Source organism: Protopterus annectens, chromosome 1.part1 (assembly GCF_019279795.1).
Source record: "Protopterus annectens isolate FY-2018-M chromosome 1.part1, PAN1.0, whole genome shotgun sequence".
Lineage (NCBI taxonomy): Eukaryota > Metazoa > Chordata > Ceratodontiformes > Protopteridae > Protopterus > Protopterus annectens.
Window position 1 is genome coordinate 1950300156 of NC_056726.1, and position 24597 is coordinate 1950324752.

At 38.9% G+C, this 24597-nt stretch overlaps 1 protein-coding gene across 2 annotated transcripts in view; it reads left to right on the plus strand.

The window, feature by feature from the left end:
* Positions 1-24597, plus strand: part of LOC122813006 — a 1596863-nt gene that overhangs the window by 1057681 nt on the left and 514585 nt on the right. Inside the window, exon 5 of one of the 2 annotated variants that reach the window (XM_044085119.1) lies at positions 1366-1732. The exons of the other annotated variant lie outside the window; for it this stretch is intronic. Coding sequence (XP_043941054.1) covers positions 1366-1461 — 96 coding nt within the window. The 3' untranslated portion in view covers positions 1462-1732. Of the gene's footprint in view, positions 1-1365; positions 1733-24597 lie in introns of those variants that run through there. 2 annotated transcript variants of the gene reach the window in all.

Genomic DNA, 24597 nt, shown 5'->3' on the forward strand with positions numbered 1-24597 from the left:
CTGGGTATATGGGTAGATTCAGCTATGAGTTTTTCTAATCATATCAACCAATTGGTTAATTATAGTTATAGAACTATAGGTTGTATAAAAAGATGTATAAAGTCTGGGAAATAAAAACTAATAAAGTCATTGTTTGTTAATTACATTAGACCCAAACTTGAGTATGGAATAACAACATGGAAACCCTATAAGAAAAAAAGCATGAGTAAACTGGAAAGAGTACAGCAGAAATATACCAAGGGTATTGATGGATGTGACAAGTTATTATAAAAGACTAAAATATCTGAATTTGTACAGTGTCTCTTACAGATATCTAAGAGGAGATCTTATTCAAGTATATAGGGCATGTAGTGACTACCTCTGGGAATGATTGGGGTTAACAAAAAGTACTAGAGAATCATGAGACAACCTATGTAGAAGATTCTTTAGGAATGAGAAGTGTACTAATTGGTTCTCTGACAGAGTAGCTGATGCATGGAACAGACTACCAAATTGCATTAAAGCAAGTACTTGTTTAGATATTTTCAGAACAGCCTGGATACTTATTATGGGAACAAGTGGTTTGGTATATTGGCAAGCTAGAAGTACATTAATGCCCATGTTTGAAATATTTGTGTGTATGTATGTATGCGGGTAATGCAGTTTAATATATCTTTCTGTCTTTTTTTCCCACTAGTATTCTATCTTATTTTTTATATGTTGCATTTCTAAAATCTCCCATCAAAGAACCATTTAATTATCAGCTCTCTAGTAAAGATTTTAGTATGTGTATATATTTTTAGTTTACTGATAACTGCTCTTTTATTATGGTACATAATATATATTGCATTGTTTGTGCATATGCATATTACTTATAAGATGTTTACTCTTATTAATTCTAGTATTACAAGCAATCTTGACTTTATATAAAATATTTCCTGCTTATTTGATTTGCATGTGTATTTTATCCATTTTGAACTTGAACTATTGTTCTGATTTAAGCTTTACATGCTGACATCAGAATTTGACTACAGCATATGAAAATGACAACTCACAGCACACAGCAGCTGCTAATTTCCTCTGTAAATTTCTCATTCTTCTTAGTTCTTTTAACATGTTTTTATCAGTAACAAAACATCTGACTTTACTTCTTTCAGTTAATATGTACAGTTAATATGTATAATTAAAGCTAACAGCACTACAGCATAAACTATTAATGTGTAAAATGTAAGCACATTATATGTTACAACATCTCAGTATTAAACATTACTATAGCTTTTGTCTTACCAATCATTTACTTCTAAGAAAAGAAAATAGTTGTTATTTTGAGTAGATTTCTCACATATATACATGAGAAAAAATAGAAATTATTTTCTTCTTTCACAGACATCAGTGATGAACTTTGACTTAGATTTTCTTCAGGACAGCTCAAGCCAGGATGAATCCAGCATTCTGAACAAATGGAAGATTCTTTTGTTCTGAAGCTTTTGCTCTAAGTATCAGTTGTTTCATAAATGACCTGTGGAAGGAATGTGTTATACAGGAACAAAGAAAACAAAATCACCAATAGTTTAACACTTCTAATTTACATATTACTTAGATCTGGCATTCAATTAACTCAGCAATATACATACTAAGCAAAGTTGAAAAAATAAAGTAAAATTCTTAACTTATATAGCTTTAAAGTCACCAATTCTATTTCTTATAATATAATAAAGTTCTTTTACAGGAAGTGTTTGTTTAACATTCAGAAACACACTTGTAGGTTTAGTTAAATGAAATATATTGTCTTTCACTGTAAATATAGTAAAACAATAAAACAAACCCTTTATATTCCTCATCATTAAAAATGTTTTAGCTTAAAATATAAATACATACATATTGAAGCTTGAAGTTCAGTACAAACCTTTTACTTAAAGGGCAGATCTGTTATTTCAGAAAATAATAGTCCTGCAATCAGATAATGAGAGTCACTTGTTTTAGGCTTTTTAGTTTTAGAAACAGTTTTCCAAGAATTCAGCTCACTTTGTCTCTTCAGGCATATATTGTTCTATTCAATGTATTCAGTATTATTAAGGATTTTATTGATGTTAACAAAAGTGGATGCCTCCTACAGCATGTTAAATATTTTGGTTTTTCAGAAAGAAATAATATGATCTTTGCAGGAAACACAAATGTTGCTTTAATATTGTTTTTAAGTTCACTGATCAGTGGTAAACAGGATTTTCTTTTACTCATTACTTTACTATAATAATCATTGTCAAAATCTGACTGTAGGTTCACTCATTTTAATAGGTGGGCTGGACCATGCTGCTTTTAATATTTGATCTTTTTCTAAACTAGACATGAACTTAACTATAATATCGCTTGGTTGTGTTTTCTTTCTTAATAGGTGCTCTCCAGGATTTGTGTGCTCTTTCAATTCCAAAAGATAACGTTTCAAGTAGATTTAATGTTTTATGTAGCCAGGTAGTTAAGAAATTTATTATATTGTCTCCCTCATACTTTTCTGATATATCATACATTCTAATGCTATTTTGTTTCAGTTTATTTTCTAAGTCACCACATTTTTCTGTGAGCCAGTTATCTTGTTTTAAAAGAAATTCAGTCTGAGACTCGCTTTCAGTTCTTCTTCCTTCATGATCATTCAAAGTATTTTTCATACTGCTGATTTGTGCATCTTGTTGTTTCATAAGAATTTCAAAATGTTCCATCCTCTTTCTGGTCTCTTCTTTGACACTTTCTAGTTTGGTGTCCAGTTAGTCTATTTTTAGTAATACATCATGCATACTAGATAGTATTGGCTTGATGTCTTTTTTAACACAAGAATCCTGAGTACCATTTCTTGAGTGATTCATGTTGAATTCTCTTCTGTCTTAACCAAGCAGGTAAATTTCTGACAGAAGATTTACAACTTTTGAAAAATTTGAAGCTGTAAATCTTTTATCTGACTATTAATGAATACAGTTAGCTAATGAGTATCTCCAAATTTTATTTTTTTTATTACATTTTCTGTCAGAGAAAAGTTTTCAGTCATAGACCTTTCACCAATTACTGCTCTCAGTTAGCCATCTTGGCTACATCCCAGAGGAGTACATTCTGATGGTTCTTGTAGATGGATCTGTCCTCGCAGATCCAGCATTACATTGAGTACATGTAAGTTGTATTTAGTGTTTTTAAGAAAGGTTAGAGCACTGCATAAAAAGTATATTTAACAAAATAACTAAGTATGAAATGAACTAAATGAGCTATATAGTTTGTCAGCATTTTAAGAACAAGAATGTGCAGTCTGTTAGGAGACCCGGTTATATACATATTCAGATTTATATGCCCTCTTGTGAGACTGAAAACATGCACACACAAATTATTAGAAACATGCAGCAGCTTCAACCATAGTTATCTCTTTCTGGCTATACAATTGACATGCCTCTTGCATACTGCTCCATGTGCATACATAAATTGACCTTGTTTCAGCATGTACCTGCTCAACTATTCATTTCCTTCATCGTCTCTTAATTGATTCTTTCACACCACTCACATGTAAAACTTCACAGTTTATTATTCTATCAAGTTAAGTTTGCTGATTTTCTATTTTTGACAAGAAACTGCATGTCACATATGTAGGTTTGTACCATAGTTACAAATGTATAAGCCATTGCAGTCTTACTGCATACTACAACACTGGTTAAAACAAACAGCTTGTTAAATAAATACGTTGTTTTGTTGTATCATAGTATCACAATAGAATACTAGGCTATTGAACCAGTAGGACTTTCTAAACCTAGCCTCACTTCCCAATGAAATTTGGTAGGTATTGATTCCCAAGGATTTTGTGGGGGTATTTATACTTGGGCAAGGCTGGCTGAGCATTTACAAACTCAGAATAAATGTCCAGCCTAATGGTTGATCACATCTGCTTATCAGATATGCCCACTAGCCATAGAGTCCTTATTTAGGGGTGATCCAGGAGCAATGTTTGGTTAAGTGGCTTACTCCAAGAGTTATCATTAGAGAAATATGGATTAGGAATTAACGTCCAGCACTGATGCAGGGTATAGGTCTAGCAGCAGATAGTCTTAAACCTCTGCATGAAACTGCCAGACAGAGGACAGGATGAGGAGGGCTAATTCTTATGCCAGAGTTTGAGTAGCAATGCCAGTATTATTTGGTGGCTGAGCGGTGGGATGGGGAAAGGGTGGAAGTGGCCATAGCCTAGCTCTTCTTTCATAGAGTTTGGAGGTGGAATGCAGGACAGGCTTGCATTAACCACCTTCTGTTTGAGGCAACTGATTTACTACTTGCCGGCCAGCAGTGTAGCTGGGTGGGGTTGGAGGATGAAAAGCTGCCCCTGTGGTTTGAATGTGCAGGAGCATGCTTGAATGTGATAGCATTATTACATGATTTCCCCCAAATCACTAAACCTTATAAAATAAAATCAGCTGGGGCATTTTTACATCTTTCCCCTCAAAACTCTAAACCATGCATAAACCAATACTTGGAACATATAAAGGCCTTATCTGTCTCCTCAGTCTTGCCGATTGTTGACAGATGAGATCCAATTAACCTCAAGGCATTGTTTAAGATGAAGGATAACATTGTGTTATCTTCTGCTGCATTGGGAAAAGGGAATAACCAGACAGTTTTAAGTCAGGCAAGTTTGGTGGCTAGGGATTGGTAGGTGCCCAAAATAAACTCACACACAAAACTAATCTCATAACATAACTTGTTTTTTTTTTTTCTGCACTGCAGAATGTCTATCTCATCAGTCTGTAGTTTATATATTATTTTGAAGACAAGCATTAAAAACAACGAATCAGAATTCAAAGTACTACTCAGAATGGTATTACTTATGTCTCCAATCAATGTTTTAGTATTTATAATCTGTTTGCCCTGTGATATTCTTCCACCCTACAGATTTCAGCAAATATCACAGGTCAGTTGAGATATTCACCTTTAACGTTCACCCCATTCTATGTTTAAGTAAAGTGAGATCGCGGCCAAGCATTTTCGGCCTTTAGGCTGTTTGATATTTAGTCTATTCGATGTTCTAATATAGACCCTTCTTGCAGACCTCCATGGTGGCTGCACACTGATCAGTGCTTGATTTCAGCTCTTTCCCATGGAAAAAAAGAAACTGAGAGATAAGGCCCAGAAACTCTGCAAGTTTTAGTAAATTCAGTTACTGGTTAGTAAGTAAACTACCTGGATGCCAGCTAAGAAGAAATTTAGAGAGCCTTAAAGAAAAGCAGCAAGAAAAGGCAAAGAGAAAATAATTGACTGGGAAGAATCCTGCAGCTCTGCAAAAAACAGTTCAAGCTCCAGGTTTGATGCAAGACGTTGCTTCCAGTAATCTAGAAGAAAACGTAAAGCAAATGTGCTCAGAACTGATTGAAGTAAATAAAACACTGAAGGGATATATCAACTCAAATAACAAAAGGCTGGAAAAATGGAAGAAGATTTAAACAACTATTCAGGTGAACAGATAAAACTGCACAAATCAGAGATCAAAATGAAGGAAAGGCTGGTTGAGTATGAGACTACACAAGAAAAGCTTTTCAAAAAATGGTACAGTTAGAAGACACAACACAGAGAAAACCTGAGATTTTCTGCTGTACCAGAGAAACTGGAAGGAACAGACTGCATTATTTTTATGAAAGGACAAATAAGCAAGTAGACTGGTGTTCCACAGCAGGATTTAATTAGAAGTGCACATCATGTGTATGCCCCTAACCTAGCCATGAGATAGCAGCCAAGACCTATGTTAGTAAAGATGCAATCATACCAGCAGAAAAAAAATGATTCTGACAGAACTGTGGCAAAAGGGCAAAGTATTAAAAAATTGGACTCAGTAAAATGTTGATGGTAAATGATTATTCACTGTACACTAGGCAATAGAGAGGCAAATGTATACCAGCACTCAGGGAATGCCAAGAGGCAGGTATGAGATTCAAGCTGCTGTACCCAACTGTCTTCAGAATATTTTTTTCCTGGTAGATCCAAGTCATGTTTGATGTAGAACAGGCTAAGGAGGAATTACACAAGTTTGTCAAACAAAAATTGAGACATCAAACAGAAAGGAACTCTGCTTCTCATTCTGCTGATAATAAAGCTTATGTAGAGACTTTGCCAGTGAAACTCTTTCCAGTGTTCCAAAGGAAAATGTTTAAGAGGCAGAAAAAAGCACAGGAGTTGACTAATAGAATCAAGAGTAACTTGGACTTGAACTAGAGTCTGGGGTTGGGAGAAGGAGAAGACTAGCAACATTTAAATTAGTGAATAAATGTGAGACTATAAAGCATCAGTCACATCTGCGAAATATGACTTTTACAAGAAAAAGTGGAAAAATCAGACTTTTGTTTACTTCATTAAACCTGTTGGGGGACTGAAATAAGTATGTCCCACTTTGTCATAAATGTTTGGAAAGACACTGAAGGGAAGGAGAAAAAAAAGGAAAAGTAACTAAGTACAATAGTTTTTGTTAACAGTATTTGTATCAGACATTTCATGTTTCAAATTGCATATTATATATTAAAGTATTTTCAGTTATTGTTATATATGATTAAGATACTAAAGCAAACACGTGCCTTTTTTCTTTTATAGTTCTAAGAAATGTGAGTGGCTGGATAAAAGACATGTTTAATATACTATAATGTTGAGTTCCTGAAGTGGGGAATGTGGTGTAAAAATAGTAGTTGATATGCTCTCTCTTACTTTTGCATAGGTGAATGCATGGATAAAGGCCTTTGGCTTAATCTAATTACATTGTTTTAATGTAAGCAAGTAAATAAGTTTTCATTTGGCAAATAAATGTTCAGTGTAAGTTGAGAGGTTTGCAGAGATGTACATTTGTTACTTTTATTTCCATGGAGAAAATCTAATTATAGGGGAAGCAATAAAAGCAAGACCACTTTTTAAGGCTCAAGGTTAATGTTTTCTGAAAGCATATAAGCTGCTTTTCACATCTGCGAGGGGAATGAAGTTAAGAAAGAAGACAGTTATTTTAGAACTATTAGAGAAGATAGAAATTTCTTCAGAAATTATAGTTAGGGAATGGAATAAAATGAAAGTGGGTTTTAATATAAGAAAGAAAGAAAAAGTGATGAGGCTAAGAAGTAACATTAATTATTTACAGGTGCTGACAAGAAAAGTCAAAATTGAATAGTGCTAAAGGGAAAATAAGGTAGTATCTGGATAATATGTACAAACTTAAAAAGATTGCTATTAAGCAATTGCTTTTTGATAATAACTTCTGAACACAAAAACTGTCAGCACAATGACTTCGGCAATAGAAAACAGAAAGGGTTGATGCCAAACTTAGGGAGCCTATAACAAGAAAAATAAACAGACATCCTGTAGAGGTATTAGAGATATTTTAGAAATGTTATGAACACTTGTATTAAGCAGAAGAATTTGGAAGTCAAGAAAAGTACAAATGGAAATATTTATGGAAGACTTAAGTATGCCAAGGTTAGAGGTAGAGAGGCCTCAACAATTAACAGTTAGGCAGAAGGAGATATGCTAAAAACTGTGATGTATAATCAATTGCCAGAAGGTCTCTGGAAATAGATAGTATTTATTACTCTGGAAGTTTGGAAGCTGGAAGGGGACAATGTGATAAAGATCTGGAAGGTTTTGTTTAACAGTATTTTAAAAGGAAGGGAAGCACCAACATCTTGGAAGAAAGCTATGGTAGCTGTAATATCTAAAGTTAATAAAGATCAATCAGATTCAGCATCATATAGGCCCAGTTCAATTTTAAACTATGATTATAAAGTGTTTCTGTCTTTAATAGCTGAAATAATGGCAAATATGTTGCCAGTATTGATAGATGTTGACCACTGTGGTGGCTTTTTGGAGGGGGGCAAACAGTTGTCAACATTAGTAGAGCAACTGTGATCTAGAGGGAAGCAGAATATAAGAATGTACTGCTGTTATTGGTGGATTTAGTAGATTAAGCTGGGATGCTATGAGTAGGGCAGTGGAAGCATTTGCATCCCCTGATACAACAATAAAGTTAAATAGGAGGATATATGATGGATTGGAGGCAAAAATTAAAATGGGAAGGTTTCTCTCTGATAAATTGTGTCTGAAGATAGGAAGCAGGCTGGGTTATCCTGTTTCCCCTTTGTTGTTTGCGTTATATTTGGAGCCATTGGCAAAGAAAATAAGAGACTCAAAAATTAGCTGTGGTGCAGCAGTTAGCATTGTTGCTTCTTAGCAAGAGGTTCTCTGGTTCAGTTCTTGGCTAGGGTGTCTTCTGTGCAGAGTCTGCATGTCCTCTCTGCAGTCACATGGGTTTCCTCTGAGTGCTCCGGTGTCCTCCCACATTCCAAAGACATGCAGTAGGTGGATTGGATACTAAATTAGCCATAGGTGAGAGTGTGTGTGTGCAAGTGATTGGTACAAATGAACTATTGCGGCAGGGCTAGCCACCTGTCGGTGTAAACTTTGGCTCAAGATGATTGCCACTGCTGAAGTGACACCCCAAAAATGGGAAAAGGGGATGAGGATGGATGGATGAACTGGTATAATAATCAAGAAAAGTTAGCGTTTTTTGCAGATGATATTATTTTGTACCTAATAAAAACAGAAAATGACATATCAGTGTTGTGAAACATTCAGTGACAGTTTCATGTTTTTTGGGAGGGTATAAAACTAATGCAGACATAGCAAAGGCTACAGCTGTAAACTATGTACCCACAAATGAATTGGTTCAGCAATACCTATTTTTCTGAGGACACGATAGATTGCAGTATTTAGGAGTATAGGTAAAAAAAGATTCTATTATGGCAGTTAAGAATATGTGAGAAGTGACTAAACGAAAGATAATACAAAAACTGAGAAACCCTCTTGTTTATGGATATGGTTAGCAGTATACAAGAAGTGAAAATGTTTTTAGTCCCTTTAGTTTTATATACAGATCAGGTATATTTATGTAAACCAGAAGAGAAGGTTGTGGACCGTAATGTATAGAGCTGAAGGATTTTATCTGGGAGGGAAAGAGGGCAAGGTTCAAGTGGGATAAGTCGGTCTAGAACAGGGTGGTTTAGCATTACCTGATTTGAAGGGATTTTTTAGAACTGCACAGTTAAGGTTGACATATATAACACAAGCAGGAAGTTATGATTCAAAGTGAAAAGGGATGATGATGAAGCAGGGGGGGATTCAAAGAATAAGACGAGAATGGGATTTTGGATGCAGATCCTTAACGAGTGTAACAGTAGCCATACAGAATATTTGTATTTTTTACATATGCCTTTCATTTATATTTTGTTAAAAAGATCACAGTTCTTACTGTAAGTGCTATTTCAGCAACTCCATTGTAACTCTTGTGCAAATTACTGTAACAATTTTTGCAATTCTACATATGTTTTCTTTTATATATATATGTAATATTTGTACTGGGTTAAATGTTATTATTAAACATTACAGGGGCTTTCCTCCCCAGGCCTCCACTGAAAATGGGTTTTTGACATAGTCAGACTTTCCCGGTCACCAAAAGTCAACCAATAAATAAATAAATATATATTTATATAGCAAAAAACTACGCCAACACAAGAATAGAGAAAGGAGAGTCTGACAATAGGGGTGATTGAAGTTTAGGGTACAGAGAATTGCAAGAGGGGGCTGGAATTTACTGGAGAAAACTGGCAAATGAACCAAAGTATTAGGAACAAACAACTAGAGAGGGGAAGGTAATAGAATGGGAAGACGCCAAGAAGGTGTTTGGACTGCAGGTTACAGACTGCCTTCCCTATCAAGTACTGATATTAGAGCACAGGCAAAGAGAAAGGTATAGGGGAATCCTAAGTGAAAGACCTGCTCTGTTAAAAACTTTAGTTGAATCAAGAACAGAAGCTGCTGTTAAAAAAGGGATAATTAGTAGGTTGTATAAAATATTGCACAATAATTATAGGAATTAGTCAGTGGTCAGAAAATATTGAGAAGAGATATTGGATAAGCAATTCACACGGAAACAATAGCAGGACATGTTTGTGGTTTCCAAACATGCAACAAAGTCTAGAAGATTTAGGATTTTTGCTTGAAAGTGTTTTCATAGGTATTTTTGTAGTTCAAGCAGACTCCAAAGAATTTTTCCTCAGGTAGATGGCAGATGTTGCAAGAGTAATGGAGAAGAGCTGGTAACTTATATTTTGGGAGTGCAGTGAGTTGGCAGACTTAAAAAAAAATTCCTATTGAGTATAGGAATATTAGGTGAGCAAATGAGTGTAGCCAAGGAAATTATTTTTTTTTCAACTAGGATATAGTATCCAATTGCCTACACACAGTAAGACCTTGTTAAGTTTGATTCTTATGGCTGCCAAAAAGCAATTAATAGGAAATGGAAATCAAAGTCTAAACCAACTGTACTTGAAGTAGTCAGTATTGTAACAGAGAGAAAAAAAAACTGGAAGTGGGATCTTTAGAAAAGGGTAGGAGCAAAATGCATAGAAAAAAAATGGAAATAGAGGGAACCATACATGCAGAATAATGTTGTGGAGGAGGGGTGAGGTTTAAGGGAAGGCAGAAATTGAGCAATTTATGTAATGTTGGATTCATAATAATTGTATAAAAACTTGTATGTGATGTATTATGTTTGTAACTGTGAACATGTTAACATTGTTTGTTTTCTTTTGTATAAATGTATGTTTGCCTGTGTTTTAAGTGATAATTCAATAACATTTGTTAAATAAGAATCAATCAGAGGAGGTTAGAAAAGACTGACAAGGGAACAATGGGAGGACGTATGTATGGTTCTCAAGTATGCAACACAGTCTAGAAGGTTTACCATTTTTGCTTGTAAGTGTTTGCTTAGGTGTTTGTATACCCCAAACAGACTCCAAAGAATTTTTCCTCAGGTAAATGGCAAATGTTGGAGGTGTGATGAGGAAGAAAGAGGTAGCTAGGAATGAGTGTTTTAGTATAATGAGTTATCAGATTTTAAAAATTCTTTACAGAGTACTCTGTCAGGAATATTGGATGAGCAAATGGGTGTAACTAAGAAAATGCTTCTTTTGAGCTCAGACACAGGATCTGAATTGCCTAGATGGGCTCCGTTGGTTTGGCCAACAGAGAGTTTGGTTGACATCTGTTTAATCAACTGCATTTGATTGACTATACAGTTATTTGTCAAGTGTGCGAGATCGACATTCCCTGGGTAGGGGAATATTTTGTATTTTGTTTCCCCAGGGATTGAGCTATCTCGGAGTTAGTATATATAATTAGCAGGAAGTGTGGGGATGTTCATGTTTTTTTTTTTTTTTTGAAGTAATATTTGCATGCTCCAAGAAGCAACTTCTGAGCATGTGTACTAGGAAGTCGACATTTCCATTTTTGATACAGAGCGGTTTACCTTCAGGATGTCAACATTTGTGTTAGTCAACCAACTGAAGGTAAATTGCCTAGACATAGTAAGGCCTTGTTGACTTTATTCTGGTGGCTGCTAAAAAGTAATTACTAGAAAATGGAAATCAGAGTCTAAGCCAACTATATTTGAAGTACTGAATATTTTAACAGAGATAAGAACTGAAAGTGAGAAATTTTAGAGAAGGGAAGGGGAAAATTGCATAGAAATAAATGGAAATTATGGAAACAATACATGCAGATGAGGACAGTTGTTTAAGGGAGGGCAGGAATTGTGCACTTTATGTAATATTGGAAAGATGATAGTTACAAAAAAGAACATATGTGAAGTATGTAACTGGGAACGTTAATATGCTTTTTCTTTTATATTAATGTATGTTTGCCTATGTCTTAAGTGATAATGTAATACATGTGCTAGGGGGGGTGTATCTACCACTGCCACCATGGTAATGGTAATTTTTTCAGGGCATATACAGACGTGGATTTGGGTTGGGTGGTACTACAGGTTGTTACAATTCCATGTATGCACACTTCAGCCAAAAGACAGGAGGCTGGGCAATGACAGAACCAATTTTGAGCTCTACCATGTTCGTGATGTGGCTGTGGGGTGGGGGGGCATTGAATAATTCTCTGTCCCAAGGACAATTAGGGTCTGGTCCTTAAATGTGAGCAGCCTGTTTCTCAGAGACACATCCCTTTTTTATTTTGGATCCCCACAATCTAGATTGTTTAGTTTACTTATGATAACTGCCAAAAATATATTACTAAAAAATGAAATCTAACTAAACCTATGTTTTCAGAGTTAGTTTTGCTTATGGATTCTTTTTCTAGTGTGAAATTGGCAATGTCTCCTTCCAGAGATAAGGTGAAAGATGCAGGTAAATGGACTCAATGGACCAAATTTACTCTTGTAAGTCAGAAGATTTTAAACAGAAATACATATAATTTAGTTTAGGCCTGGCATTGTTGCTGATTAATTTTAATGTGAACTTTATGTTTCTATTCTTTTAAGATTGTTCTTATGGTTTTAAGATTTTTTTTATCAAATGTACCTTTAATAAAGAGTTATTTTATGATAAAAAAAATGTGGGCAACCTGGTGCGGGATGTTAAAACCAGGATCTCAGACCACTGGGATGAGGGTGTGCCCTAAACCCTGTAGTAATGTAAAAGCTGAGAGATAGGGTAGGGTTCAAGTAGCTGAATTACAGATATCTCTGGTCAGCTGTCACACCAGGCAGAAGGCAACCTTCACAATCCTGTAAGTAAATGAGTTAAAGATCCAGTGGGCTGAAGATGAGCAGACAGGGAAGCAAAAAGATTAACAAAAGAGGTTTAACAGTGTTACTTTAACCAGGGAAAAGTAGTAAGTAAATTATTTGTTTTGCTCAATGGATATCTTAAAGGGATGTCATATTAATAGTGCAACAAAACATTGAACCAAGTATCTTGCCAAGCTAATACACTATGAAATTTTGCTAGTAGCTCAAAGATATGTAGTGCCAGTGACATAACAGAAGGCGTGAATAAGGTCATCCCAGGATGAGTACCATAGCTTTCATTCCCTTAAGGGTATAGTAGAATCTTTTTGGTTTGAATTTGTGATGTGGAAGGCATACTTGGGAAGAAACCACTGCCAGCTACGTATTTAAGGAGAGATGGGAACTCAAATAGAATGTGTAAATAGTTCTCTGGTTCCTAATCTACTGCAGATGTCCCTTCTCTGAAACGCCATTGTCAGCATTTACTGAATCTGTATTAAATTAACTGGCTTTTATAATCAAATCTCTTTAACAAGTTATCATAAGTAGATCCACACATCCATCTGGAGTTCCTGCTGCACAAAGTTCAGGAAAGACCTCCTAAACTAATCTCTGTAAAATTTTAAGGTGGTTGCGGTCTCACACCTATTATTGTTATTAAAATTCTTTTATTTTTGTGGTATTATTTACACGAAATATTACAGATTTATGCAGGATGTTATTTTTAATTATGAGAGGTTGAAGTTTTAAGAATGTAAACATTTTGTGTTACTTAATTTTTGATTTATAGCAATTGTTAAGTTGAAGTTTCTTAAAGTGAAGCCAAAGGCCAAAATGCAGGGCTTTAATAGAGGAAAACTCTCATTTACAAAACTGCATTTTCTGTTAAGGGAGAGACTGCAGTATGCTATTTATGTCAACAGGTGTTTATTTTTTTAAATGAATACTGCTTCCTCCTTTTTACAAATTAAAATTCATTTATGCCTCTGCGCTTCATGTTATTACTTTAGCTACATACACACACATGCTTGTAAAGTTGTACTTCCATGTCAATACTGTCAAGTCTGCTTGGGAAATCTAAAGCTATCAACAAGATGGACAAAGCTCAACTTTGCTATGACTGCTTTGCCAGAGACCCCATAACTGTCTGGAACAAATTGTCATGGCCACATGCCACTGTTAGAGGAAATCCAAGCAAAACTTCAGGGCATTCCTTCCTCTCAGGATGTCTCAGACACAGAGCTGGATAATGGTGAAATAGGGCCCTAGGCAGGGTAATGGACTAGAGCCTCCCCCGCTGCCAGTCGGTTGTCCCTTTACTTGGCTCTCAGCAGTTACCATAAACACTGTTCAGATTTGTCAGTGTACACACTATTTTCTTCTTTACTTTTACAGTGATTACAGAGATTTTGATTTAATTTAAAATTTTTATTTCAGGTATTATATCACAAAGAAGGCCATTTGCTAAACAAATCAGTCTCACACTGAAAACAAGTTTAACATGAACAGCAGTAAACTTCTCTTCCCCCTGAAACTCACATTCACTGAACATGCATCTGGCCACTGGCAGATTGTGTAACCTGGAATACAGGCTGTTTTCCAACCATGGATCCCCCGCACATACTTTTAGGACCATACATAAATGCATATGTTTTGATTCACCTTCCTGATGGCCTTAAATTTTGTTCCATTTTAATACAGCACAGTTTGTTAGTGTGTTTTAAATTTGTAGTTTTGAATACTTTTTCCGGTAAGCAGTAAAACAAAATGTATGAACCAATGACAAAAGTACCCATTTCAGATCATACTGTAAGACTCAAACATGTGTACCTCAGTTGAAATAGAAAAGCATTTATGAGAGCATAAAAAAATATTAACCAACTGATAACATATGCTAGGTCAATATACATGCATAATCTCAGCAGAAGTAAAAGTCATTTTAATAATTTCACATTAAAGAGAACTATTACTAATGCAGATGTTGCTGCCAGCACACAACTTTGCATTTCAGTGCTTCATGGACAAATGTAATATATGCTGTCCTTGGAAGGATAAATTGCCTATGTTGCATTAGTAAATTGGTGTGTAGGTGATATTGCCATAACATTTCTTGAACTAGATCAGCTGTACAATAAGGAATGACTGGCAAATACTAACAGGTTCATAGTATGCAAGGCATGCAGCCCTGGAGGCCATTAAGGAGCCTATTCCAAGTTCCCAAATGCTCCCCAGCACTGTCTGATTAAATGACTGTGAAATGATTCAAACCCTGCACCCTTGCCACAGGATGCAACTCAATAGTAGTCTCATGATTTTCTCTAGCCTTATATATAAAGCTATGGAGTCCATTACTCAGACTTCATTAATGTAGACTTTGAAATCTCTCAACCCTGGACCATTATCAGTTTGCCTTTGTTAAAGAAAGATCCTGCCTCTTTAGCTTCATTAATTTATTTGAAAAAGTAACTGAAGCAGTGGATTGTGATTATGTAGTACATACAACATACCTAGACCTGGCCAAGGCCTTTGACAGTATTCCCCATGCAAGCAAATTGATAGACTTGCAAATCTCAATATAAATCCTTATAGTGTGCGATGGATAGCTAACTGGTTGTCTCAGAGAACCCATGTGTTAGAGTAGCAGGTGCCACTTCGGAAAGCAAAAGCATTACCAGTGGTGTACCATAGGTCTCTGTTTTGGGCCCACTCTTATTTGACTTATATTTCTCAGACCGTTAGGCCAGCACTTCTTGCCTATGATTAACTAGATTTGCAGATAACTATGGTTTACTATCAATATGTTGAATGTGCATTGTGTGCAATATAGTTGTGCAGGAGTCGGAATGCAGAAAACCATTTGGGAGATGGTTGCAGTGTCGACTCCGGAAGACCGAAGACTGGGATAGTGCGTATCGAGAGATTTACACTTTTCCGCACTGTAGTGCGATCTCAGAGTTGGAATATATAAGTGCAGGGGGTCTTGCCCCCCTGCAAAAAATGACCGTTCATGCATTGTAGTATGGACACCAGAGTGCAGGAGTCGAATTTGACTTTGAATACTTTGGTGTCCGATCTTTCATCCTGTTTACTATTGTGAACATAGAATATGTAAACTGCATTTTTGATAGGTTTACAGTGTGATGTTCGATGTTTCAATAGTAAACCGATAACTGTACATTGGCTGTTCTTGCTTGATCTTCAACTGACTCACAATTGCTCAAACAAAGCTTAGACCATGTTAGCAATTGGTGCAAGGACAATGGTCTCAAATTAAATGTAAAAAATGCAGCATTTTGGTAAACAAAACAGTTTCACTTAACATATAGCAGAGGCATCCCTCTAACCAGACTCTGTTGTAAGGGATCTGGTTACTCTTGTCGAGAATTCATTATCATTTGATCATTATGTCACCATAGTATTTAAGAAAAGGAATAGCTCTTTAATAACACATAGACTTGTTCATTTGCACTCTGTTCTAGTCAAACTGTTGTAGTCCAAGCACAGTGTATTTCACACCTGTGTGCCTGCAAAAAACAAGCTAAATAATAAACACACAATCAACATTCAACAGAACAAGGAAACTAATGATCACATTCAAATCACAAAGCTTATAAGATGATCTTGTTTATTACAATCAATTTTCGTCCTCTGTACTATAAGTACTCTGGTTCAAAGGTAGATGCTAGACTTGAAGTCTGCGTAGGTCCATTGAGGAGCCTAGCCCAAATTTCCAGTTGCCCAAGGCATTTTCTGATTAAGTGAATTGAAGGGCAAGGCATAAACATCAGAGATGTTCAGCAAAACTGGAGAAAGATAAGAGCAGACTACTCTAAATCACTTAAAAAGTTAACATAACAACAGGATTTGCATTAATAAGAAGTTATGTACTTACCATAACATTCCATGTGAGTTGTTATTCTCGCTTTCATTATTACTGATGGGTTCGAAGCCGACCATCGGCTCCAATTCGGCCAAATAGCAAAGCTCGAGGTCTCAAAACAGCTCGAGGCCAAAGCCATATCCCACAATGCACCACTACATTCCCCAAATCTTGTTTGTTGCCAACTAATGAAGAAAACTATACCAATTTTCAGAGGAACAAAGTCCAGGGAGGACACCCTCCAGGAAAACCAAAACCAGTGTGAAACCTCTCGTGCTTCCAGACATAGGAATGGGGAAGGAGGGAGGGTAATAATAATGAAGGCGGGAGTAACAACTCACATGGAATGTTATGGTAAGTACATAACTTCTTAATGTGAAGTTGTTTAATCTCGCCTTCATTCTTACTGATGGGTAGCATCCCCAGCACCACAATCTTGGGTGGCTCATGGGAGTACTTGTTTCAGGACAGCAGATGCAAATGAAGGTCTGTCCCTAGAAGCCTTGTCCACTTTGTAATGAGAAACAAAGGTATGTGGATTCGACCAGGTAGCAGCTGCACAAATAGAATCTATGGGCAACCTGGTCAAGAAAGCTGCAGAAGTAGAAACTGCACTTGTAGAATGAGCCATTACCTTATTGTGTAATGCAATACCTGCTTCACTGTAGGTAAAGGAGATACAATCAGAGAGCCATTTCAATAAGGTAGTTTTTGAGACAGATGCACCTTTTCCTGAATCTGAGAAGGAGACAAACAACTGATCAGTCCTTCTGAGATCTTTTGTTCTATCCAAATAAAAACGAAGTTGACAATGCACATCAAGTTTGTGAAGCATATACTCCAATTTGTTTGAGTGGTTGGGAAAGAAAACGGGCAACTCAATCGTTTGATTTAGAGTGATATCCGAACATACTTTGGGTAGAAATGATGGATTCATCCTGAGGGAGACCCTGTTTTTATGAAATTCTGCATGCTGACGTAATAGCCACCAAGAAAATGGTTTTCCAAGAAAGATACTTCAGCTCACAAGAAGAGGCAGGTTCAAAGGGCAGAAGAATAATTTTGGATAAGATTAGATTTAAGTTTCAGGGAGTAGTTGGAGATCTGATCAGTGGTTTTAAGTGCATCGTACCCTTCAAAATAGCCTTAGCCAGCTTATGAGGCATGATACCAGTTTCGGATGCACCTAAATGAAAATTGGAAATAGCAGCGAGTTGGACTCGAATGGTCTCTGCCGCAGCTCCTTCATTGAACAGTTTCATCAGGAATTCCAGTATATCAGATATAGTAGCTTGGAAAGGGTCAATGTTAGTCTGTTGTGCCCAGATGTAAAACCTTTTCCACTTACTGAGGTAAAGTTTCTTAGTAGAAGATTTGTAAGACGACAAAGGATATGTCGCGCTTCTTCTCATAAATTCTGGAACCTGGCCATTCTGGGAATTGGAGCAGCCAAGCTGTCAGTTTGATGGACTGAAGAGAGGGATGAAGAGCTCCTGACAGGTGGGTCAACAGATCCGGCACTGGGTCCAGGATCCAAGGCTCCTCTAGTAGATGAGGCTTCAGAAAGGGGAACCAAATCTGACGAGGCCAATATGGGGCAATCAAGATAAGTGTCCTGCCCAGAAGACTGGCTTTCTGCAATACTTTGGTAATCAATGGAAAAGGGGGGTGCATAAAAGAGTCCCAAAGGCCAGTCGTGGACAAGTACATCCCTCGGGAATTGACCCTGTTGAGGGATCAGGGCAAAGTAGTTGCTGCACTTGGAGTTCGTGGGGTGGCAAAAAGATCGCAGCAAGGCTGGCCTCATCTGCGGAAAATCATTTCCGCTATTTCGCTCTTGAGAGACCACTCGTGAGGTAGCAAAATAGCTCTGCTGAGTTTGTTTGCTATTACTTTGGATTTCCCCAGGATGTGCATTGCAGTCAGAAAAAGCTGGGTGGACTGTGCTCAATTCCATAATCTCAGAGCCTCTCGACACAGGGGGTAGGATTTGGTTCCTCGTTTGTTGATGTACCAGACTACTGACATGTTGTCCCACTGGATTGCAGTCGTGCCAAGGGGAAGAAAGTCTTGAAAGGCCTGCAATGCTAGAAGAACCGCTCTCATCTCCAGGACGTTGATGTGCAAATGAGCCTCGTGAGTCTGCCAAGTACCTTGGGCTGTCCGTCCCTGATAATGCCCCCCACCCGATCAGGGAGGCATCCGTGGTTACCATTGCACCTGGAGAGGGAAGAACAAATGGGCGGCCCATAGTCAATGTCTCCGACGTTAGCCACCAGCGAAGCTCTTTCCTGCAAGAGTCTGTAATCAAGACTAGATGATTCAAGAGTAATTCCTGAAAGATCCATTGCGTGAATAGCAGCCATTGAAGAATGTGCATGTGGGATCTCGTAAGGGGTATTGCAGTGATTGCTGCTGCCATCATGCCGAGCAGTTTGAGAATCTGTGATGCCTGTACCTTCCACTATGACAGCAGATCCACAATCTGTTGTTGGAGGACAATAACTCTTTTGGGAGGGAGCTACAGGGACATGCTGATCATGTCTAAGTCTGCTCCTATAAAGACTGTACACTGCGATGGCAATAAGGCAGACTTTTCTAAATGTATCATAATGCCCAGCTGTGAACATAGATCCCTGGTGTAGCGTCCCTTGCCCGAATAAGCTGATGCCTGGTGGGGGTGGTAAGGAGCCAGTCGTCCAAGTTAGGAAACACCTGGATTCCTGAATGTCTCAAGTAAGCCATGACCACTGCCATGCATTTGGTGACACTCTGGGGGCTGTAGTGAGACCAAAGGTCAGTGCCCGAAACTGGAAATGACTGGCTCCCATACAGAAGCACAGATGATCCCTGGATAGCCTGGCCATTTTGATATGGTAGTACGCATCCTGTAGATCGATAGAGCACATCCAATCATCCTTCCCTAAAAATGGGAGAATGGACTGAAGCGTGACCATCAGGAACTTCATCTTCACCACATATTTGTTGAGCCTGCTGAGGTCCAGAATAGGTCTTCAGTCCCCTGTCTTCTTTGGTGCCAAAAAGAACCTTGAGTAAATTCCGGATCCCTGCTGGTCTGCTGGGACTGGCTGGATGACTCTTTTTTGCAATAGTTTCTGGACCTCTACGGATGCTATATCCCGTAGACTGGGTGGAATGTCTGGGATTCCTTTTGTTGGTCTGGGGTAAGAGTGAAAAGGGATGGAATATTCTCTGGATGTAATGTTTTGTACCCACTGGTCTTCTGAGATATTTAGTCAGGTGCCTAGGTACAAAGACAAATGTCCCCCGACTGCCTCTAAAGCAGGACAGTCGGGCCTCCTTTCAGGAGCGCTGATAGGGTTTCCCAAGGAACTGATCCCTGTCACCCTGGTTCTCTGGACGTGGGCATCATCTTCCACCATTGCCTCTCCCTCTGCCCCTGGAGGTGGCTTCACCTTGTGAGTTCATAAAGGCTCCTTGGGTCTTACGTAACCACATTTTCCCACCCCATTGGCCTTTTGGATAAGGTCTAGTAGGGGTAGAAAATCGGACTCCAACGGCAGATAGAGTCATCTTGCTCACATCTGGTGAGAGTCTCTTTTACTTTTGGTCCAAATAAGGAGGAACCATCGAAAGGGGCGTTAACAAACAACGACTTAAAAGGTTCTGCAAATGAACATAAGCGCATCCAGGAATGTCTCCACAGAGCGATTCCTGTACCCGCAGCCCTACTCATTTCATCAGCTATGTAAGACACAAGATGCATGGACGAGTTTGTAATGTAGTTGATGGTAGCAAGCTGAGACATCACCTTGTCCATCACCGAGTCGGCTACTGTACCCTGGAGAATATCTTTAAGCTCCTTGAGGAGATCTCTTTGTAGATGTGTGAAGTGGGTCAGGTAGTTCAATGACCGAAGTGCAAAAGTTGTAGAACTGAACATGCGCTTCCCGAATCTGTCCATTATCCTAGACTCTCTATTAGAAGGATGGACAGACGTAGAAGTCTCTGACATCTCCTTTTTAGTGGCTGCCGCCACCACCATGGCATCAACTGGTATGGGTCTAGATAAAAATGCCTTGTCATGAGGTGCTGATATGTACTTGTTCTGTCTTCTAGGAACAGGCTCCATAGAATCTGGTGGCTCCCACGCCCTTCAAGACAAAAGGTCCATTAACTCATCAAAGGGCGGAGACATCCAAGAGGTGGAGGGTCGGGACCCGAAAGCCTTCAGGAGCACCGATTAATCCTCGGTAGGGTTTTGGGGCTGTCAGTCCCCCCTCTGCTTAAGGATCTCAAGGATATCCCCGAAGGAAATATACTCAGAGGGGGACTCTTCAGATTCCTCCAAATCGGTGTCCGACGTGATGGATTTCTGAGGGGAATCTAGATGTCTCCTCTTTACATAGCCTCTTCCTAGGAACCTTCTCAGTGGAAATCCGTGGAGAGGCCTCAGAAGAGCAGGGCTCCCCCAAAGAGGCGTCCTGAGGCTCTGGGTTCCTATGCTTTTGGTGAACCTGTGGTTGCAGAGAAGAAGCCTTTTGGGAGGAGGTGGCCATATCAAAGGTTGTGGAAGTCCTGGGGGACAAAGCCCTCTTCATGGCATTGAAGGCCCCATGGCTTCGATACGAGGAAGTACCCAGGTCCGAAGACACCGAAGACTCCTCCCACACCAAAAGCGCTGGCTCCAAGCCCGAGGTAGGAGCTGAACTCATCCGTGCTGAAGCCCCAAGAGGAAGAATCAGAACCGATGTATCAGTTCGACCACCCCCCGGAACCGACAGGAGAGTGTCGGCTCCCAGATTACACCGCCGGAGCAGAGGATATCACGGTGGTCGGTACTGAAAGATCAGAAGTGATTGTCAGCACCGACGGTTCCACCAACAACTGAATGACGCCCTCCAGCTCTGAAGTCTCGATTCGAGTCGGAGGAGGAGCAACCACAACAACAGGAGCGGACTTTGTCGGTTCCAAAGCTGCTGGAGCCGAAACCGACAGAATTTTGGCAAGAGCAGGATCCTGCAAAAGTCTTCACACCACTCGGTCCACATCCAAATCGAAGAGTCTGGAAGCCCAAGAGGAGACCGCAGATGGAGCCGATGACTCCAGAATTGGGGATCTCATAGTAGGAGACTGGTGACCAGCTCCTACCAGCAACCTGAACGGTCAGCTCCGATGACACTGGAGCCGAGACCATAGCCTTTTTAGAAATTTTTGAAGATACTGACACCGAAGAGCCCTTCAATGTTGAGCCGGATGAAGATACTGGAGAGGAGGGTTTTGGTTGACCGGGAGCCGAGTCTAGGTTGAATTGAAAAGCCGACTTGATTAAGCCTCGCTCCACTAATTTGCACTTCCTCTCAGCTAGCACCCTGGAATTAAAGCCATGGAAAATCACGCAGACCTCTTGTAAGTGTACCTCACCCAAACAGTACATGCAAGTAGAGTGCCCATCTGTAATGGACATCTTCTGCTTACATTTTGGGCACCTCTTAAAACCAGATTTAACCTTCTCTGACATGCTTAGAAAATACACAACCACCACTTAAGAAAAGTAAGCCTAACCGGCTAAGAGTAAGAAGGCAGCTACTTTAAGACTGTAAGGAAGCTCATCAGGCTAAGAAAACAGAAATGAGCCTAACCAGCTAATTAAGGAAGGCAGCTAACTTCAAACTGTAAAGAAGCCCCACAGGCCAATGAAAAGAAAAGGGCCAAAAAATGGCCAAAGCCTAACTGGCTAACAACAGAAAATGCACCAAAAACTGCAAAGCCTAACTCAGCTTGGGATAGAACTCAAAAAAAAAAAAAAAAAAGAGGGGGGGCCAAGCCCGACAAGAAAAGCTAACTGCTAACTGTAAAAATCCGAAAACGGATTAACAGAGAACAGCACACTCTCTAAATAACTATCTAACTAACAACAGCAATAAACTTTTTAAAAATTTCTGACTGAAAATACAAAAACTTCTCTCTCCAACGGCCAAAAGCTGTAGAGAACACCCAATCAGTTGCAGCGGCAAACTAGATCTGGGGAATGTAGTGGTGCATTGTGGGATAGGGATTTGGCCTCGAGCTGTTTTGAGACCTTGAGCTTTGCTATTTGGCCAAATCGGAGCTGATGGTCGGCTCCGAATCTATCAGTAAGAATGAAGGCAAGATTAAACAACTTCACATCATGTATTTTAGGAATCAAAAATTATATGAAACTGTAATAATTAACTCTAATCCTCAGTGATTTATGGGAGAATGGGGGCAGAGAAAGTTAAAGGTGCTCTGGCAACTGGTTTGCTAAAGGACTAAGATTGTCTCTGGTTCCCAAGATACAGGGTTTGAATTTGATTGTCACTTAACTAGATGGCACCCTGTAACTGGGGGATTTTACACACACACACACTGTGTTGCATAAAAAAGATGCAGTTTACTGCTGTTCTGAAACATTCATACATACTACCTTTGCGCTTCCATTTCCATTTGCATAGAAAACATCCACCAAAAAATGATTGCTTCACTCTTTGCAAGAAGCGGCTGCTATTCTGTTGGCTTTCACTCTCAATTGCTAAATAATAAGTCCTTTTGCTGCACACAGTAGAAAAGAAAATGCAAGATTGCTTTCTGCTGCTCACACAAGCAGCATAAGATTGCAGCTCTGATTTGCACTTGGGAAATCTCTCTCACTGGCCTAAAAATATGAACCAAGAGTCTGGAGTACTGAAGATGAGTTTGGAATACTGTTGCCTCCTTCTTGGTATCACAGAATTTATCAGTTTGTATTTGGCATGTTTCTGTGGAGTATTCGATTTTACCAGTACTGAAGATGTTGTTCAGCCACTTAGGGTAGTGAGCAATTTTTTAATGTTTATTTTTTAATGGAGATGGTGTGGCTTGCACATTGAGAGTAGCAAGTAGTGTTTTTTTAACAGAAGTGATTTTGCTCACATACAGAATAGCAAGCTGTAGGTTTTTAAGGTTTTTAAAGCCATACTGGGCCCCCCAGCCAATGTGGCTCCATAGGCAGCTGCCTAGGCCATCTTGTGGTGGATCTGGCACTGCTCAGACACAAAGCAGTTACCTTTGTACACTGTCATCCATCCCCTTCAAACCAGAGAGCTCATGTAAAGTTAAAGCTTACAGAACGCTTTCAAAAGAAAACCATCCAGTTGGTTCCAAAGCAGTGCTGAAGACAGGATGTGTATATGCACTTTTTTTGTTCTAACTCTTGTCCATGTAGACTGGCTGGGGACACAAAAGCTTGCTGAATGGCTGCGCAGTCTTACATTTTCATCATGTGCAGGAAATCTTAGATCATCTTGCAGACTGGGCTTTCCTCCTGTGTCAGCAAGGCAGGATTTTCTAAGTGTATGTGCAGGATGCTTTTGAAGTCACCAAAAATTCATAGATTCATAGGTTCATAGGTAGGTACTAGGCTATTGGCCCTAGGGCCTATATAAGCCTAGCCAAATGGTACCCTGGCTTTCGCCACCCAAGAAAATTATTTTAATATGTCGAGCAGAGTCACAGATGTGATCCCCAGGGTGAATTTCCTATCTCTCATCCAATCATCAAGATTTTTCTTGAATAGTGCTAATGAGGAGCTTTGTTTGATATAGATAGGTAGTTTGTTCCAGAGTATGGGAAGTCTCTGGGACAGGAATCTATCCCTCCAGCATGTTCTGTTTATTGTGGTGACAAGGTTTAGGTCCCTAGAGCATGTAGCTCGGAGGGATTGGGATTTCTTTAAGTAGAGCATGTCCAACAGCTCTGGGTTGGACATAGCTTTGTATGTTAGGCAGAGATCGCCTCTGAGTAGGTGATATGCGACGGAGTAAAGCTGAAGTTGTTTGAGATGGTCTGCGTAGGGCAACTGTTTGAGGCCAGTAATCCTCTTTGTGAAGTATTTCTGGAGCCTTTCCAGTTGTTGTAGATGTCTTGTGAGGTACATACCAAAAGGGGCATTGTACTCTATAATGGGTATAATGAGTGATGAGTAGAGGGGAACAATGACCTCTTTTTCTGGATGAGAAATCTTTTGTGATGAGGTGTGCCACGTAGAAGGATTTCCTGGATGAGAAATCTTTTGTGATGAGGTGTGCCACGTAGAAGGATTTCCTGACTACTGTGGCAATGTGATGATCAA